Source organism: Musca autumnalis, unplaced genomic scaffold, assembly GCF_047663935.1.
Source record: "Musca autumnalis isolate F117 unplaced genomic scaffold, ASM4766393v1 scaffold_1, whole genome shotgun sequence".
NCBI classification, from domain to species: Eukaryota; Metazoa; Arthropoda; class Insecta; order Diptera; family Muscidae; genus Musca; species Musca autumnalis.
This window is the reverse complement of record NW_027411644.1, coordinates 309,149,143-309,170,116: the sequence shown is the minus strand read 5'-3', so window position 1 is coordinate 309,170,116 and position 20,974 is coordinate 309,149,143. Positions and strand designations below refer to the sequence as shown.

The 20,974-nt window shown below is 37.7% G+C and overlaps 1 protein-coding gene across 1 annotated transcript in view; it reads left to right on the top strand.

Moving 5' to 3' along the window:
* Positions 1 to 20,974, top strand: part of qless (decaprenyl diphosphate synthase subunit 1 qless) — a 173,777-nt gene that overhangs the window by 111,507 nt on the left and 41,296 nt on the right. The window contains exons 3-5 of the mRNA XM_073962187.1: positions 9,523 to 9,662; positions 10,781 to 10,922; positions 20,560 to 20,649. Coding sequence (XP_073818288.1) covers positions 9,523 to 9,662; positions 10,781 to 10,922; positions 20,560 to 20,649 — 372 coding nt within the window. The remainder of the gene's footprint in view (positions 1 to 9,522; positions 9,663 to 10,780; positions 10,923 to 20,559; positions 20,650 to 20,974) is intronic.

Genomic DNA, 20,974 nt, shown 5'->3' with positions numbered 1-20,974 from the left:
AACATTGACGATAAGGAGTAACTAAGACATTTACAACTGTCGCAAACGATTCTGTCAAAGTCGGTCTGGCAGTGCACCGACAAAAGGGCATGTTGATGACATCAACGCGAATGACGTTGGTAATCAAGCGATCCGGATTGACTCCAGGAACTACATATTGCCGTTCGTCGTTATTTCTATACCCTCAGCATTTATGCTGACGAGGGTATATACACTTTCATACGGGCAAAATGTACCAGACTAAAATAAGGTTTCAATATGGACTCAATCGGTTCACTCCATCGGGTACCTCGCACACAAAATTTCGGAAATGTTCAGTTTAGGACCACCTCTCGAATCGCTTTGATTTTTGTTTTAGCAACTATTATTCACTGCCCCCCATACGACGGTACAAGTTTAATCAGGGGCAAGTCCATACTTCCTGAGAAAATAGCCTGAAAGTTGCAAAAAAACCCCTATGACACCGTGTGAGGTGGTTGGGGCGGATCTGCCGATTCGGTCAAAAATTTTGCCTTAGCAATATTTTGTCCAAACATAGTTTAAGTTCGAAGATAAGCCATATCGATCCACTCCTTCAGGTACCTCCCCCACAAAAGTTCAAAAATGTTCGGAACATTTTTTCGTACGGTAACTCTTGGAGGGAGTGGCCGAATTGGTCCATACTTTACACTTCTAATATATTTACTAGATATAGATCAGGTTCAAATAAGGACTATATTTGTCCACTCCATCCGGTACCTCCCACACAAAATTTCGGATAAGTTCACTTTAAGACCTGCTATCTAATCACATTGATTTTTGTTGAAGCTACATGCATTCGCTGCCTCAATAACGATGGTAAAAGTTTTTTCAGGGGCAAGTCCAACTTCTTGAGCAAACAGCCCGAAGGGTGTAAAGGCCCCCTATGGCACCATATGTAGTGGCTGGAAATCCACTTCCATAATGGTCAATGTAGATCCATTCCTTTTAGTATCTCCTCCGCAAAATGTTGATCTTTAATGCTAATCCACATTTTTGTCGGTTCAAACGCCCAAAATTTTTAAAAAAAATTGTTTCAATATACACAGGCTGAGGGTATATCTCTGTCTTGTTATATCGTTATTTTCTTATCGACCGTAGGTCGGTGTAGGTGAAATGCATCAGATTTCGTTAATGGAAGTGTTCAGGCCTGATCCCCAGTGAGTCTTCGCCGTTGTCGGATTATGAACTTCCCCCGCAATCTCCCCAACTGCAGTACCAGCCGCAGTCTTTAACACCGCATATTGTTGTTCCAGTTCCCGACAATGTAACATTCCTATAGTTTAACTGTGATGGTCTTCGTGGAAAGATCAATGAGATTTGATTTTTGTGAGTCAGAGAAGTATAATGGTCGCAGCGATTCAAGCTAATGCTGAACAACACCAGTAGTTTTCAGAGTTGTGATGGATACAACGTACGTAGCTCGACTTTAGTGACCCTTGCTTTGAGTGCATGGGGGTGGCGGAAAAGTGTGTAATCGCCGAGATAGAACTGCTAAATGTGTAAGTATTACTCGCCAATTAATAGTTGTGTCCATTATTCGCTCGAACGCAGGCCACTGTTGGAAGGTGGTAACCGCCTGGTCCTAGGAGATTTTAATGCGCATCATGATATATGACATTCAGCCCTAGGCTATGACCAGAAAGGCATGGCGTAGCTGCATATTTTGCATCCACCAGGATTGGAGGAGGCTACCATAGTTCGCCTCACACATCCATTGTATCACCTGGTGTGACGAATGACATGACATGGCAACCCGTAATTTCAATTGGTTCGGATCATCTCCTTCTCCTCATCACCATCAATAGATCACCCGACTTCATAACCTCTGAACACCGTACTTTCCTTAACCATGGGAAAACCAATTTGCATGAATTCAGAGAATTCCCCAACCAATGCTCCAAATAACTGCCAAATCTCTCTAATGTTCGGGCAGCAGAGAGGAATTTCCGTGAGTTTTGTCTTTCCGCCGTTTTAGTAAAAAAAAAACTCACGCGGAATTTTCGTTCAGAATAACCCCAATCATCACTGCTACAACCGCTCGCCATATTCCTGTCAGTGAAATACCTGAATTCAGACCTAATTTCCTGTCAAAGGCAACAGCTTTAGCAAATGTGAGTGCTATGCTTCGTCATACCAAACCTAGCGACCTCAGAGTCAGAGAACTGACTGAATGGAAGTCAGTATATTAGACAGTGAACACAAGCGGCTAGAGGTATTAGAAGTAGTAAATTGTGGACAACGGTTAAGGAGTTATTGAACCCTGGTAAAAAGGATAATACGACATCTGACATGTTTAACGGCGTGGTTGTGACAGATCCGAATAGATTTGCGAGATAGTTTAGTCGCGAAGAGGAGTGTTTTACGTTGTTTGCGATCTCTTTCAGGCCACAATAGTGCGGCAGATGTTATCCGAGACGTAAAATCCTCCAAAGCGCCTGTTCATGGCAGAATTTCAATGGGTGAACCAGAAGTCGAGTATCTGAGTAAGGCGTGAGCAAGGAGCAACCTATCGTCAGCCACCTTATTAGTTACAGAAGCCTAGGAAATTTTCAGGTTGCTCCCGATACTGAAACCGGGCTAGGATGCCAGCAATGTTGAATTTTTGTCACCAGTAACAAGTGTACTTGAGGCGTTACCCCTTACCAGTATCAGATTGCGTTATTCAGTTGAGGATCATCAACACGGGTTCCGCGTTTTCGGTCATCGACACGGCTTCCGGAAACAGTATAGTAGCACTGCACGTCATTTTCACACATATTAGTCTAGGTCCCAATCAGAAAAGACTGTGACACAGAACATTGATGGTAGTTTTGGACCTGACTAAAACTTTTTTTGGAGAATGTCGAGAATACTACACTCCGACCGTGCTTGAAACGTTGAGTCAACAGCTAACTATATGTGTGGTCGCCAGTTATATGTGGAAACAAGAAGTCCGTCCAAACGCCCTAGAGCGGAACAAGGAGTTCCTAAGGAGGGGGTGATCTACAATTCCATGTCCTTCCGACGGCATTGCAATAATTACGTACACAGATGATTGTACGCTCATGGCGTCAGTTCCCACCGTTGATAACATTTCTGTCAGGCTGAACACCAATCTTATTGAGCATGTTGAGTTCTTCCACGCGGGGACTATGAAAATACCCGCCACTAAATCAACAGCCACATTGATCTCTAAATGAACTGTGGAAATGAAAGTGCACGTCGATTGGTCAATAATTCCGACCACTATCTACCCCTGGGTGTTACATTTGACAGCGTATACAAGTCGTCCGCGTATGCCACAGCTATCTGTGATGAGATGAGAAGTATGAGCATGGTGCCCCGGACCAGGCATGCCAGGAAAGATTTTCATGGTCTAGAGAGGGAGATAATTAATAGGCTTTTCAGGCAGGTTTGAGGGTTATTCATATTGATGTAGCCGAGCCTATAAGAGCTTATCTTATGAATACCGTCTTCGTACATCTTTCACCATCCGTAACAGAGGAAGAATAACACCTGCCTAGACAAGCTAGATTTGTTTTGGCACACCTGAGCTCCGTCTCAATTCTTACACAGAAAAAATACTGTATTGTAGGAATAGTGTTCATAAAGTCTTGCCAAATTCCTGCATTTCATGAACGCCTTTCATAAAGCAGAAAATACTGGTTTCTTCTGAGAGATTGAAAAAAAAAACAATTTTGGCGAGTTGTTTTGTTTTTATTGACTAACAACCACCAAACACCACCAACCAAACCAGAGACAAATTTTGCTGCTTTTTATTAATGCTTTTATTTTGTATTGTTATAATTTACCGTTTCTTCTAATGATTTTCACTGCAGTTATCGCCTTGTGAGCATAGCAGAACAATATGAACCACATGTACAAACATGTTGAGCCTGTCAGCACTAGGTTGTGATATTAGATGTTGCCTTTATATTAAAGAAATTAAAAAAATTGGATATGCAAACTATATCGTACAGTTAATCACTTTGTTTTTTCGACTCCAAACGCACTGTAGTTGTTTGGTTTTCAGTTAACTAACAACAATTGTTGAGACAGTGGTAGTTTAGTTTGTGTTGTTGTGGTTTGTTGATACAGTTTCATTGTGTTGGTGAGACGATGGTGGGGGTTGTGTTGTGGCTTGTTGATAGTGTCAATGTGATGGTGAGACCATTCAAATGAAAACGAGAACAAAATTTATAGCCTTTACCATACAAGAGAGGAAATATGAGAGCAAATAAGGGGAATATAGGGAAAATAGAAAAGTGATTTTGCATCTCATGAAAATCTTACATATTTTTGAAAAAATAGTGGCCATCGTATGGATATAACAAGTAAAAAAAGTATCAGTCGGCTTTGCCGACAGAGATATACCCTCAGCCTGTGTATATTGAAACAATTTTTTCCCCAAAATACGTATGTATTTAGGGGGTTTAAAAGTTTTTGGGCCTTTGAACAGACAAAAATGTTGATTAGGATTAAAGATCAAAAGTTTTGCGGAGGAGATACTAAAAGGAATGTATTGACATTGACCATTATGGATGTGGATCTCCAGCCAAAACATATGGTGCCATAGGGGGTTTTTACACTCATCGGGATGTTTGCTCAAGAAGTATGGACTTGCCCCTAAAAAACTTTTACCATCGTAAATGAGGCTGCGAATGCAAGTTGCTTCAAAAAAATTCAAAGTGATTCGATATCAGGTCTTAAAGTGAACTTATCCGAAAATTTTGCGTAGGAGGTACCGGATGGAGTGGACAAATATAGTCCATATTTGAAACTGATCTATATCTGGTAGATATATTAGGATGTGTAAAGTATAGACCAATTCGGCCACTCCCTTCAAGAGTTACCGTACGAACAATTTTTCCGAACATTTTTGAACTTTTGTGGGGAAGGTACCTGAAGGAGTGGACCGATATGGCTTATCTTCAAACTTAAACTATGTTTGGACAAAATATTACTAAGGCCATATTTTGGACCGAATCGGCAGATTCGTTCGAGAGTTATCTTGCGCTCCAACCACCTCACACGGTGTCATAGGGGTTTTTTTTGCAACTTTCATGCTATTTTCTCAGGAAGTATGGACTTGCCCCTGATAAAACTTGTACCGTCGTATGGAGGGCAGTGAATACAAGTTGCTAAAACAAAAATCAAAGCGATTCGAGAGATGGCCCTAAACTGAACTTTTCTCAAATTTTGTGTGGGAGGTACCCGAAGGAGTGGACCTATTAAGACCATATTAGAACCTCATATTACTCTGGTAGAAAGATTACGCTATACAAAGTATGGACCAAATCGGTCACTCCCTTCAAGAGTTATCGTGCGCACAAACTTTCCGAACATTTTCGAACTTTTGTGGGGGAGGAATCGGAAGGAGTGGACCGACGTAGCTCATCTTCGAACTTAAACTAAGTTTGGGCAAAATAATACGAAAGCCAAAATTTGAACCGAATCGGTTCATCCGTTCAAGAGTTATCGTGCGCTCCAGCCAGCAGGACAGACAGACAGACGGACAGACAGACGGACGGACATGACTAGATCGACTCCAAATTGTCTGAAACACATTTCGTCCAAACATACTTGGGGTCTAAAACCATTATTTCGATGAGGCACATTTTCATCGTATCAAAGTGTATATACCCTCCTTAGCCTAAAGGCTGAGGGTATAAAAAACTGCACATGTATCTTATGTGAGGTACCTGTACAGTATGAAAAAACTACATAACGAACGAAAATGTGTAAAAATTCTTGAAATATTTTTTTCGGTGTACTGGACCGGGAATTATGATACAACGCAGAATATCTGCCCAGCATGCAGCAACAGGCCGTCTTTTCTGAACTTGACATTGGAAGTAGAACCGAAACAACCACGTTGGAAACTAAAACTTTGGGTTGTGAACGATTTCATTAATAAAACTCACTCACCCTATTTTTAAATGTTTTAAATATTCACTTATAAGACGCTTACAACTTTCTTTAAAATCGATTCATCTCTGGTCTCCAATTCATCTCAGAACATAGTGTTCCAAATTAGATAAGCAGAGCAAATGATTGCATACATCCAGAAAATGAGGCCAATAGTTTGGTGTGGGTTGTAGAGGCCCTTGGAAACAAGTAAAAAAGTATCAGTCGGCTTTTCCCGGCATAAATATACGCTCGAATGTATTTAGGGCCTTTTCAGAAATTTGTGACCCTTTTTGGACATTTGAACTTGCCGACAAAAATGTGGATTAGGATTAAAGTTCAAAAGTGTAGCGGAGGAGGTACTTGAAGGAATGTACCAACATAGTCCATTATGGAAGTGGATCTTATTTTGGTAGTCATATCTTTTCGATAGATATCGCACCCACTATTGGGTCATCGTATAACATTTGACCAGTATGCCAGGAAGGATGGACTTGTCCACGGAAAAAATAATATCGCTGTAAACAGGACCACAGCGAACAGCATCGGTATACATTTCCAAAGGATCTTCGAACATACCCTTAAATGCATTTAGACACATATGTTGAACTTTTGTGGGGTAGGTAGCCCTAAGGAGAGGACCGATAAGGGCCATTTTAGAAGTTAAACTAAATGTTGACAAAATATTAGGAGATCAAAAGTTTAGACCAAATAAGTTGCCCCGTTCAAGAGATATCGTGCATACCATTTTAGTAAAACTTTTAATTTTTTACCGTTGTGGACCGTTTTGCCCATCTTCGAATTTAAAATAAGTTTGGACAAAATATGACGAAGGCCAAATGTTGGACCACATCGCTTGCACTGTCGTCGAACTTGTATGGAAAGTGCGGCCAAAAATACTTCCTGTGCAGATATCAATACGAAAATTTCAGTAAAGGGTAGTTTAGCAACACAAATAAAAAGAAGCAAAATCAACATAGGTCCAACTTTAGGTATAGCCGCCATAGAACGGTACCTCCTGATTTCTGACATTTTGTTGGTCTTGACCACATATTTCAGTGAAATTGTCTAAAATTTGACTATCGGTATTCCCTAGTGTTAAAAAACCTTTTTGAATTGGGTCCACGTGTGGATAGGGTCCCCATGTAATGGTACCCAGCAAAACTTCGGATCCGTTAGTCATTATGTAACCCATTACAAAGTAATGTAAACAAAAATAATTTAAATTACTCCTCATTAAGTTATGAGTACGGTGGCACAGATCTAGTGTGCCCGACTACAAATCAGAGTGTTGTGTGTTCAAAGCTCACCGCTGGCCGGGTACCTAGTCATTCTAGTGGTCATAGAATAACTAGTAATTCAGTGCGACATGCCCTTGTTAAAATAATGGGTTAGTAGGGGATTTGTAAGTAGTTACGGCTGCCAAAATCCCTTACAAAACCCATTATTTTGGGAGGATTTTTTTTGCTGGGTACCGCCCGATTTTTGGAATTATGAAGTTTTTATAAAAATTATTAATTCGAAATGGCCGAAATGCCACTTAATCTTTCCTGGAGGTAGGCTGCCCCCAGAAAATTGTCGATTAATGTTGGTCCACCCTTTGATGTGGTCTCCATAAATCGGTACCGCCTAATATTCGGTATTTTTAGGCCGTACTAATCAATCAAAATGGCTGAAATTTCCAAATTTTACATTAAGGACCACATTTTGACGCATCCTTCATATAACTTAACCCCACAATTTTTCCTTTTTTATACATAATGTATCACCTGCACATTTGAAAAAATGACAAAAACAAAGTAATTCGAGAGCAGATCTTAAAGTGAACTTTTTCGAAATTTTGTGTGGGAGGTACCCGAAGGAGTGGACAAATGCAGTCCATATTCGAATCTAATCTACATCCGGTAGATATATTTGGATGTGTAAAGAAAGTATGGACCAAATCGGTCACTCCCTCTAAGAGTTATCGTGCGCAAAATTTGTCCGAACCGTTTTGAACCTTTGTGGGGGAGGTACCTGAAGGAGTGGAGCGATATAGCGTATTTTCTAACTTAAACTGAGTTTGTACAAAAAATTACGAAGGCCAAATTTTGGACCGAATCGGCAGATCCGTTTTAGAGTTATCTTGCACTCAAACTACTACACACACTTAAAATTTATTTCGTGTTAAAGGGGATTTTTTTGAAACTTTCAGGCTACTTTCTGAGGAAGTATGGACTTGCCCCTGATGAAACAAATACCGTCGTATGAAGGGCAGTGAATACATGTTGCTACAGCAAAAATCAAAGCGATTTGAGAGCAGGTCCTAAACTGCACTTTTCCGAAATTTTGTTTGGGAGGTACCCGGAACCTCATCTAAGTCTGGAACCTCGTCTAAGTCTGGTATAAATTTCACGATATGCAAAGTATGGACCAAATCGGTAACTCCCTTCAAGCGTTATCGTGCGCACAAATTTTCCGAACATTTTCGAACTTTTGTGGGGGAGGTACCAGAAGGAGTGGACCGATATAACCCATCTTCGAACTTAAACTAAGTTTGGACAAAATATTACGAAATTTTGGACATAATCGGTTAATCCGTTCGAGAGTTATCGTGCGCTCCAGCCAGCCAGACAGACATTGCTAAATCGACTCCAAATTGTCTGAAACGGATTTCTGAAAGTGTATACCCTCGTTAGCATAAATGCTGAGGGTATAAAAATGTCTTCAATCGGTCTGCACCTTTATATGGGGTCAAATCAAAATGTGGACCTATGTTGGCAATTTTTGAAGTAGAAGTTTTATACCACTGTAACCAAATGTCGAATTACAGATAGTTCGGTCGAAAATCCTCAAAATACCGAAAATCGGGAGGAACCGTTATATGGGGTCTGTATCAAAACATGAACATATGTTCACAGTTTTTCGTGGAGATGTTTTGTGATCACTATGGACCTCAAAGCAAAAATTACAATTAGTTCGGTCAAAATATGTAGCTAAAATTTTCAAAATACCGAAAATCGGAAGATACCGTTTTGGGGGGTGTACCAAAACGTGGACCAGTTTTGGTGGAGATGTTTTGTGATGACTAGGAACTTTAACTGTCAAAGTACAAGTAGTTCGGTTAAATTTTTTAGCTGAAATCCTCAAAATACTGTAAATCGGGAGGTACCGTTATATGGGGGCTATACTAAAACATGGGCCGATATAGCCCATCTTCGGACTTGACCTGCCTATGAAAAAAAGACAATCGGGTGTAACATTATTGTGGACGCTAGAGTGATTACAGACGGACGGAAAGACGGACATTGATATTTCGACTCAGAATTTTATCCTGATTAAGAATATATGTACTTTATAGGGTCGCAAATGTATATTTCAATGCTTTATAAACGGAAAAACAAACTTAATATACCCTCCATACTATGGTGGAGGGTATACAAATGAAGCTAATAGTTTGATGTGGGTTTCAGACGTCCTTGAAAATGAAATAGTTTGCACCGTGAGTGCAGCCACGTTTCATGTTAAATCTTACTGACATTATATAGTTTTAGGGACCGACCTGCTCCGATCTTTGTTTAATTTTTAACATGCTATTTATGTTCTACTTTACCCTCTCTCTCTCTCTATTTTCAGTTACTTTCACAAGGCACAACTCAAATGGAACTGGACACCATTGCCAATTATTATATTGATGGTCAGGGTAAAGCCTTAAGGCCCATGATAACACTGCTGATGTCCAAAGCCATAAATTATCATTTAAACAAAGAATCAAGGTAAGCCGATCCTGTCGACCAACGACATCAATGGAAATTCATAATTTTATTTTGTTAAGCTATGAGACCCTGGAATTTTATTGCAATTTTAAAAGCTTCTGATATTTTTGGTTAAAAGTAATTGAGCACAACATTGGCGGCGATACGTGATGCAGCTACTGCTACTGTTGTTGCTGCTGCTGGCCGTTATGTGATTTTATGTTCGCTCAGTGCGATAAAATCACACAAAACAATTGCATGAAATCGATTTTAATTTTGTTTTTTAAATATTCACAGACAGTGGAGGAGTTTTTTGTTGGTTTATTAAATGTGGTAAATATGGGAAATGGTTCATCTCATGTTTAATTGAGTTGATAGTCTCTTGAATTGATTCTTCTCTTTAAAAGATATTGAAAGGCATATAAGCTTTTTTAATCAATTATGATATCTTTGCGAACTATTTCTTATTGCAAATAATGAACAGTTTCAGTTGTTTTACTTATTTATTATCTTTATATTAATATTATTACAACACACTGCATAAAATGAACTAAAAACTCGCTCATGTGTAAATCATATCTTGATAGTTGTGAAATAAGCTTAAAATTTATTTCGTTACAATTCACAGCATACCAAATAAATAAATGCCAAATAAAGACTTTGGCAATTATTTTAATTAGTGCCAAAAATTTACCAAAAATAATTAAAAAGCGAACATTTTAAATTATTTTGATAATTGGAAAAAAATCCCACTGTAAATGATGAACAGTCTGTGTCAGACTCTTATTATCGAATCGCTTGTTATTGGTCATTATTAACAATTCACATAAATCATTGCATCAGGACGGACAATTGCAATTGTTGTTCAAAGAAATACACGCATTCTTCTCTTCCTCCCTATAAATCTGAAATCTGTAACTCGGTAATTAGTTGCCACAATTATTGGTACTCCACACACAGCTCACATCTGTTATTAACCCAATTTTTTGTAAATTATTTCACTTGTAATGTTGTTGCGGTGCAATAAAATAAATTTTGCAATGAATTGATGCGACCTGTAAACTGTTATTTTCTTTCCATTTGATTTATTTTTAATCGTTAAATTTTCCTTCTCTTATTTCTTCTCTTTTGTTTTACAGGGAACTTTTGGATAAACAACGACAAATTGCCATGTTCTCTGAAATGGTGCACTCAGCCAGTTTGGTGCATGACGATGTCATTGATCAGTCTGATTTTCGTCGTGGTAAACCCAGTGTTAATGTTTTATGGAATCATAAAAAGGTATGTATTTTTTACACAAATATATTTAATTTTTTTCATTACATTTTATACAAAAAGTAAAATGTCTGTTCCAAAACCTACAAGAAGCTACTATTTTTTACTACAATAAAAATGTTTCCTTTATGATATCGAAAAAATAGTAAAAATAAGTAGATTCGTCTGGAACAGACCAAAAAATTATCGGTTGGATGTCTCAACTTAAACAAGTAAAAAGGTATCATTCGGCTTTGCCGACAGATATATAGCCTCAGCCTGTGTGGATTGAAATATTTTTTCCAAAGAAAACTTATGTATTTAGAGGGGTTTTCCAAATGTTGGGCGTATAAGCCGAAAAAATATGGGTAGGATTAAAGGTCAAACATTTGCGGGGATATCGATAGATAGGGCTTTTTACCATACTAACCTACAAAAAAACATAATATCGCTGTAAAAAGGGTCACTAGGAAAACCTTTGGTAAAAATGTCCAATGGATCCACGAACTGACACTTAACCAAACAAAAATGTTGAACATTTTTGTGGGTGGTACCCACACAGATATGGACAGATATGGCCAAATTTGAAAATAAAATATGTTAGTTTCGACTATATTTAGAGATCCAACGTTTGGACCGATTCGGGAGCTATGAGATATCGTGGGTACCATTTTTGCGAATAATTTTCAGAAGAAGTGGACCTATAAGCACCATCTTCGAATTACATCTACTATTCGAAGAAATATTACACTATACAAAGTGTGGACTAACGCGGTATTCAATTCGAGCTCTCCAGCCACTACATATGGTGCCATAGGGGTTTTTTACAACTTTCGGGCTGTTTTCTCAAGAAGTATAGACTTTTCCTTGAAAAACTGTTATTGTCGTAATTGAGGCAGCGAATGTGAGTTGCTTCAATAACAAGTAAAAAAGGAATGGATCGACATTGACCATTATGGAAGTGGATCTCCAGCCACAACATATGGTGCCATAGGGGGTTTTTACTCCCTTCGGGCTGTTTGTTTAAGAAGTATGGACTTGCCCCTGAAAAAAAATTTACCATCGTGAGGCAGCGAATGCAAGTTGCTTCAACAAAAATCAAAGTGATTCGATTGCAGGTCTTAAAGTGAACTTATCCGAAATTTTGTGTCGGAAGTACCGGATGGAGTGGACAAATACAGTCCATAATGAACCTGATCTATATCTGATAGATATATTAGGATGTGTAATGTATGAACCAATTCTGCCACTCCCTTCAAGAGTTACCGTACGAACATTTTTGAACTTTTGTGGGGGAGGTACATGAAGGAGTGGACCGATATGGTTTATCTTCGAACTTAAACTATGTTTGGACAAAATATTACTAAGGCCAAATTTTGGACCGTTCGAGAGTTATCTTGCGCTTCAACCACCTCACACGGTGTCATAGGGTTTTTTTGCACCTTTTAGACTATTTTTTTCAGGAAGTATGGACTTGCCCCTGATGAAACTTGTACCGTCGTATGGAGGACAGTGAATACAAGTTGTTACAACAAAAATCAAAGCGATTCGAGAGCAGGTCCTAAACTGAACTTTTCCGAAATTTTGTGTGGGAGGTACCCGAAGGAGTGGACCGGTTGAGTCCATATTGAAACCTAATCTAGTCTCGTAGAAATTTCACGATGTACAAAGTATGTACTTCAAGAGTTATCGTGCTCACAAATTTTCGAATATTTTCGAACTATTGTGGGAGAGGTAGCGGAAGGAGTGGACCGACATAACCCATCTTCGAACTTAAACTAAGTTTGGGCAAAATATAACGAAAGCCAAATTTTGGACCGAATCGGTTGATCCGTTCGAGAGTTATGGTGCGCTCCAGCCAGACAGATAGACGGACGGACATGGCTAAATCAACTCCAAATTGTCTGAGACACATTTCGTCCAAACATACTTGGGGTCTAAAACCATTATTTCGATGAAACACATTTTGCCCGTATGGGTATAAAAATTTACCACGCCCATTTTTTTAATATGTTATATGTTTGAAAATTAATTTGCGAGACAATGGTGGTTGTGTCTCCGACCTTAAGTACTTATTTGCAACCTTAAAACCTGACCACACCTACTTTTTTTAAATCTATATAAATAAAAATCAAATGTCATTTGTTGGTAATTGCATCGGTTGACGAAGGCTGGACCGATTTGGATACTTTTTTTAGATGTTCGTCATAGTCCAACTTAGTTTTTTTTACGGAAAGAAAAATTGACCGGCGAAGTTTATCTAGGTGGGCGACACTTATAGAGGTTATAACTCAGCATTTATGCTAAGGAGGGTATATACACTTTCATACGGACAAAATGTGCCCCATCGAAATAATGGTTTTAGACCCCAAGTATGTTTGGACAAAATTCGTTTCAGACAATTTGGAGTTGACTTAGCAATTTCAATCCGTCTGTCTGGCTGGAGCGCACGATAACTTCCGAACCGATCAAACGATTTGGTCCAAAATTTGGCCTTTGTTTAAGAGTTTAAGTTCGAAGATGTACCATATCGGTCCACACCTTGCGGTACCTCCCCCACAAAAGTTCGAACATTTTCGGACAATTTATGCGCACGATTACTCTTGAAGGGAGTAACCGATTTGATCCATACTTTGCACATGGACTCAATTGGTCCACTCCTTCGGGTACCTCCCACACAAAATTTCGAAAAGTTCAGTTTAGGGCCTGTTGTCCAATCGTGTTGATTTTTATACCCTCAGCATTTATACATATGGGCATATACACTTTCATATGGGCAAAATGTGCCACATCGAAATAATGGTTTTAGACCCCAAGTATTTTTGGACGAAATCCGTTTCAGACAATTTAGAGTTGATTTAGCCATGTCCGTCCGTCTGTCTGTCTAGCTGGCTGGAGCGCACGATAACTCTCGAACGGATAAACCAATTCGTTCCAAAAATTAGCATTTCGTAATATTTTGTCCAAACTTAGTTTAAGTTCGAAGGTGGGCTATATCGGTCCACTCCTTTTGGTACCTCCCCCACAAAAGTTCGAAAATGTTCGGAAAAGTTGTGCGCACGATAGCTCTTGAAGGGAGTAACGGATTTGGTCCATACCTTGCATATCGTGAAATTTCTACTATACTTAGATGAGGTCCTAATATGGACACCTACCACTCAAAATTTCGGAAAAATTCAGTTTAGGGCCTGCTTTCCAATCGCTTAGATTTTTGTTGTAACAACTTTACGACGGTATAAGTTTCATCAGGGGCATGGCCATACTTCCAGAGAAAATAGCCCGAAAGTTGCAAAAAACCCCTATGAGACCGTGTGTAGTGGTTGAAGCGCAAGATAACTATCGAACGAATCTGCCGAATGGGTTCAAAATTTGGCCTTCGTAATATATTGTTCAAACAAAAGTTCACGACCGATTTGGTCCATACTTTATACATCCTAATATATCTATCAGATATAGATCAGGTTCGAATATGGACTATATTTATCCACTCCTTCGGGTATCTCCCACACAAAATTTCGTATAAGTTCACTTTAAGACCTGCTCTTGAATTCGCTGCTTCTATTACGACGGTAAAAGTTTTTTCAGTGGCAAGTCCATACTTCTTGAGAAAACTGCCCGAAAGTTATAAAAAACCGCTATGGCATCATATTGTTACGGAAGTAGGTTTAACTAATCTCCGTGTGGACGTTGTTTTACCCCCCAGTGTTCGTTTCAGATTACGTTTCTACAATGCTGTATTTACTTTATTACACTTATTCGGAACCGACTTTAAAACACAACTAACTCGACGTTGCTGACTCCACCTGTATTTATCCCAAAATCTCCCTGGTAACACCTCGAATCTGTGCAACGAACACACAGACGCACATTCACACTAAGCGAACAACCATACTCACATACATGGGCGAAGATCAATACAAGTGGACAAGAAAGCTAAAGTAAGAACTAGAATGATGAAGAGAATTCTACATGGTAGTTGTTGTTGCTTAAATAAAGTAACTGCGTAATAAAACTTTACGTTACAATTCAAATTTGGCCTTCGTCATATTTTGTCCAAATTTAATTTCAGTTTGAAGATGGGCAATGATCCACAACTTCCGATACTTCCCCACTATATTGAAATGTCACTAAACACTTGAACGGCGCAACCAATTTGGACCAAACTTTGGCAACCAATTTGGTCCAAATTTAGTTTAACTTCTAAAATGACAGATATCGATCTTCTCCTTTCAGTACCTCCCCCACAAGAGTTCAACATTTGTGTCTAAGTTCAGTTTAGGGTCTGTTCGAAATTTCTTTGGAAATGTATACCGATGCTGTTCGTTGTGATCCTGTTTATAGCCATATTATGTTTTCCGTGGACTTGTCCATGCTTCCTGGCATACTGGTCCAAAAATTATACGATAACCCACTGAAATGACTAGTGCGCAATATTTATCGAAAAGATATGACTCCCAAAATAAGATCCACTTCCATAATGAACCAATTCGCTCCATTCATTTAAGAACCCCTCCGCAACACTTTTGGACTTTAATCCTAATCTAAATTTTTGTCGGCAAGTTCAAATATCCAAAAAGAGACACAAAATTCTGAAAAGGCTCTGAATACATTCAATCTGTCCGTAGATTAAAGTTTCACTTCACATATACTGAGGGTATATCTCTGTCGGCAAAGCCGACTGATACTTTTTTACTTGTTCGTGGATTCATACATATCAGGGATGTAGTCAGAAATGCATTTCGGCACCATTTCGGGCCGCCCAATGGACAAAATATGAACCTTTGAGAGTAAAATATACAAAAAAATGTCTAAAAATTTACCATTTCGGAGGGTGCTCGGGCCACCCCCTGGCTACGTCGCACTATGTCGCTAGTTCATATTAACTGTGGCCAAAAATAGAAGGAGTTCTCGTAGGTGCATCAATTTTGGTACACGTACTTATTATTGACATACAATCTCCAGGACAAAAATCTGGGATGGTCGGTCCACGTTTTGATATAGCCCCCCCCCCCCCATAGAACGGTACCACCCGATTATCGGTATTTTTAAAGTTTTAGTCACAATGACCAACCGAAATTACTGAAATTTGGTGGTTAGTCTTCGGCAGAGGTACGAAACATTTCAACAGAGAATTTTGGGTGTAGGTCCACATTTTGATGTAGCCCCCATAGAACGGTACCTCCCGATTATCGGTATTTTGAAGCTTTTCGCATCATTATTACACCAAAATTGCTGAAATTTGGTACTTAGTCTTCGTTGGGGGTATACAACTTTCACCTTGTAATTTGTCGGTATAGGTCTACGCCTTCATATAGCCCCCATAGGACGGTACCTTCAGATTTTCGGTATTTTGGAGGTTTTAGCCTCACACCAAAATGGCTTAAAATTGGTTTATAACTTCTATCTGTCGGTAAAGGTCCTAGTCTTCATATAGCCCCTATAGAACCGTACCTTCCCTTTACGCAGCCTAGAGCATAAGGAAAAACATTTTACTGTTTTTTAATGCGTTTTTGTCACACTTAAACCACTATTACTTAGCCATTTGTTAACCGATTTTTAAAATCTATGGCTTGTTCGAAAGGCATTACTCTCCCCTTTATAATAAAAAACAGTGTGTGCAAATCGGTTGTGGAAAAAAGAAGTAATGTCTGTTTAAAGTTGAAAATCCAAGAAAGTTTATTTTTTACTACATTTCGACACCTCCAAATAATAGTATGCTAAGTCTAAAAAGTGAGTTTTGCAGGAGAAGCTCTCAAAGTTTGGAAATTTTTTTGAACTTCAGTACTATGCTAAGTCAATATTTGTTTATAACTTCTTTTCGGATTGACCGATCATTACCAAAATTAGACAGAATTTAAGTTAAAGGACGTTCGACACCTCCAAATAATAGTTTGCTAATTCTGAAAAGCGAGTTTTGCAGGACAAGCTCTAAAAGTTTGGAAATTTCTTTGACCTTCAGTACTATGCTAAGTAAATATTTGTTTATAACTTCTGTTCGGATTGTCCGATCATTACCAAAATTTGACAGAATTTAAGTTAAAGGGCGTTAAATATAAAAATGTAAAGAACTTGAAAACATGCTAAGTCGACTTAGCATACTATTGTTTGGAGGCGTCGATTTATCGTTATAAAATAAAAACCCGAAGTGACCCGAAGAAACCAAAGGTATTTTCGTCTTCTATGGATTCCCACAAAACCGAATTTGTGCATCAGAAATCCTGCAAAAAAATTTTGTCCACTTTTGTATCACAGTGTTATTGATTACACTGCTCAACAAAATTGAAAAAGTTGAATGTTTCAACCGAAGTTGTTGTTGTTTCTAAATGAAATCGGCGAGCTATTTTCAAATCTGGCCACGGTTTTTCTCCATCAGCTTTTGTTCTTGAGATATAGCTCAAAATCGGTTTTTACGAGTTTTACCCAGAATTTCGTTATTTTCGGATACAAACAAATAATTTTTTGCGGGTTTTTCGACGCTAATATATTAAGAAGATGTTGTACGCTCGATAAAAAACGTTTTTTGAAATAATTATGGCGAGTATTTATCAAAAAATATAGAAAACATACGATGAATCTTGTAAAAATTGCATATTTTGGGTACTTTAAGCTGTAATTACGTCATCGGGGGAAGTCATAGAAGCTTCATATGGCATTCCGGATATGCTCAGGGTGTCTGCTATATAGTCCTGTATTCAAATATTTAATATAAAGTTCATAGCGCCCACGATTCGCCCATAACCTAAAAATCGTCACATCAACAAATTTGTATTCCGAAGTACTTGATTTTGACCATTTTTGGGCACGGTCGTGACACTGTGCGTCGGTGATACATATGTACATATGTATATGTGAGATTCACCATGCAACTTGCAGTCGTCCGAATGTTGCCCTCGCTTTGTTTAGTGCCTTCACTACATTTTTAGCTATCGGCATATTCATAGCGCCCACGATTCGCACATAACCTAAAAATCGTCATGAAGACTGCCATTGAAAAGTAAATGGCATATTTGGTAATGATATCACAGGTAAATGATTTCCCTTTAGCAGTCTTCATGACGATTTTTAGGTTATGTGCGAATCGTGGGCGCTATGAACTTTATATTAAATATTTGAATACAGGACTATATAACAGACACCCTGAGCATATCCGGAATGCCATATGAAGCTTCTATGACTTCCCCCGATGACGTAATTACAGCTTAAAGTACTCAAAATATGCAATTTTTACAAGATTCATCGTACGTTTTCTATATTTTTTGATAAATACTCGCCATAATTATTTCAAAAAACGTTTTTTATCGAGCGTACAACATCTTCTTAATATATTAGCGTCGAAAAACCCGCAAAAAATATTTGTTTGTATCCGAAAATAACGAAATTCTGGGTAAAACTCGTAAAAACGGATTTTGAGCTATATCTCAAGAACAAGAGCTGATGGAGAAAAACCGTGACCAGATTTGAAAATAGCTCGCCGATTTCATTTAGAAACAACAACAACAACTTCGGTTGAAACAAAAGTCGTGTTGACCAGTGTTATTATTATTATTTTTTATTTATTATAGAATGTATCTTGTTGAAATAAATCGTATTATGTATATTAATCACCAAAACATAAGATTGTGTACAAGTAAATTAACAAAAATTGGCTGACAATGTGAATGCTATAGCATTCACGTCATTTTGCATCGGAATGCCGTGAACGTGTTAAGTATAAGAATTTTCTTTAAAAACTTTTTTTGACCTATTGATGTTCAAAAACGGTCCATTGTTTCGTAAAAAATGGAATTTTTAATTTCGCTGTTCCCCATTTTTTTTTTAGTTTTTATATTTTTTAAGTCTCTCGTTTTTAAGCAATATTATTACGTAGTTAATAAGCCCACAAAAATATATCGGTTCATTCGTTTTCGCGCTATAGCCAATACCGCAAAACGCTTTGTTAAAAAGGGGGTAATCCCTGAGTTCACAAAATCGATGTACTAAGTACCACAGACTTGTGTAGCTGTAACCACCATATGATCACTACTTACTTCAAAACAAAATTAAATCCATGTTTATTACATCCAAAGCAACTCTAAAAATTTATTTTAGGACGCTAAATTACTTCAAATATTAAAATATTGCAGCATAATACAAGTTATTAATTTTAGTAAAATAATTACAAAAATACACATTTCCAACAATTATCGGATTTGAACCTTCAAATGGACAAAACTACTTGACAAATCAATACCATAGTTCAAATTCGTTCAAATTGAAATGATTACTATAAATTCACATCAACAAATTTGTATTCCGAAGTACTTGATTTTGACCATTTTTGGGCACGGTCGTGACACTGTGCGTCGGTGATACATATGTACATATGTATATGTGAGATTCACCATGCAACTTGCAGTCGTCCGAATGTTGCCCTCGCTTTGTTTAGTGCCTTCACTACATTTTTAGCTATCGGCATATTCAATTGCTTGGCCTTGAAGGTTGATGTTTTCTGTACAGTTTGGTTCTTATCCAGGTCTTCTATTGGTCTGGCCTACACAACTACTATTTGCTCTGGTCACCTCTTAGAATGCTTTCAATTTGCCACTGTCTTCTGGCAGTGGTTGGGCTGAATTATCTTTATCATGTTTCGCGTCTTTCAGTAGTGCGATTCTCCGACTCATTTTTTCGGTTGCCGGCAAAGATCGCTAAAATTAAAATGCTTATAATTTCGGTAATTAATTACATTATTCGGTAAATTAGCGACCAGTAAAACGTAGTCGTAAAGTTCTACCGATAGCAATAGTGTTGTCAACTATTATTTGAACTTTTCATTTAAAATTTTGCGTTTTAATGTTACCGATTTTTGTCGATAACTGAAAAAAATTAGTTAGAGAATCGCACTACAAATATGTTAAATCTGCTAAATCTGTGACTTGACACTGTGGCGTATACATGTTGTCATTAATTATACGTTATGTGGGCCTACTGTTATATTATTTATTAAATACGTATTAAATACGTAGTCTTAAAATGTACATATATCCCTACATACAAAGTAATTCAATAGTGTTTCTTGCCAAAAGAAAAATCAAAAGATAATCCAACTTAAAAAAATTCCATGTATGAACATTTGCATGGCCAATTATGACCTACGATAAGGCATAAGAACAACAACGATCAAGAGATATGAATGAATGCATTATTTCCAGTTAAAATAAAACGGTCATATTAAATTTCATTGCTATCTTTGCCAAAAGAACCTTCAACTTAAAGTTATGTTTAAAGCGAGTCGTTTCTTTTTTCTGCCAAAAAACTTTACCAACGAACACTTACAAAATATTAAACACCTTTTTATGCATTAAAGTTTCTTAGCTCACGTGTTCATGCTAGGGTAAATTTTATTCTTGTTGTTGCTGCTGATGTTGTTGTTGTGATAACAAGATAAACCGAAAATTGTAAAAACCAATAAATGTTTATGGGCCATATTAATTGCCATGATAAATGACTGACAATTAACATGAATGGCCTTTTCATGCCGATGGAAGTGCTGATAATTTAATACTTTTTTATTTAAAAATATTCGTTACAGTTATCCTACAATCATAAAAAAGTGATTTTCGAACAATTTCCGTTTACATTAATTATTATTTTTGTTTTTCTTCTCTTTCTTTCCTTTCTGAAACAGGTTACAATGGCCGGCGATTATATTCTGGCAGTGGCTTCAATTATGGTTGCCCGTTTAAAATCCGATGATGTCACAATAGTAATGAGTCAGGTGAGCTTTTTTTAATATTTCGTTAATACTAAATAATCAAAATTGAGATTATAATGAATGACATATTTATTGTTGGGCAAGATCGAAAACAATAAATAATTGTTATTATATGTGTTTAAATGACTTATATCTCAAGTAAGAATCGTACAGGAATTAAGATTAAATTTATTATCGACGTTTCTTGGTCGTTCTTCGATATGAATACGTAATGCAGAATTTCACGTAAGAAAATGTTAAGAAAAAAGTAAAACATCAACGCATAAATTTGATGCAGAACAATGTAAAACTTCTCTGCAAGTGGTGTCTTAGAGGTAGTTTACACTAT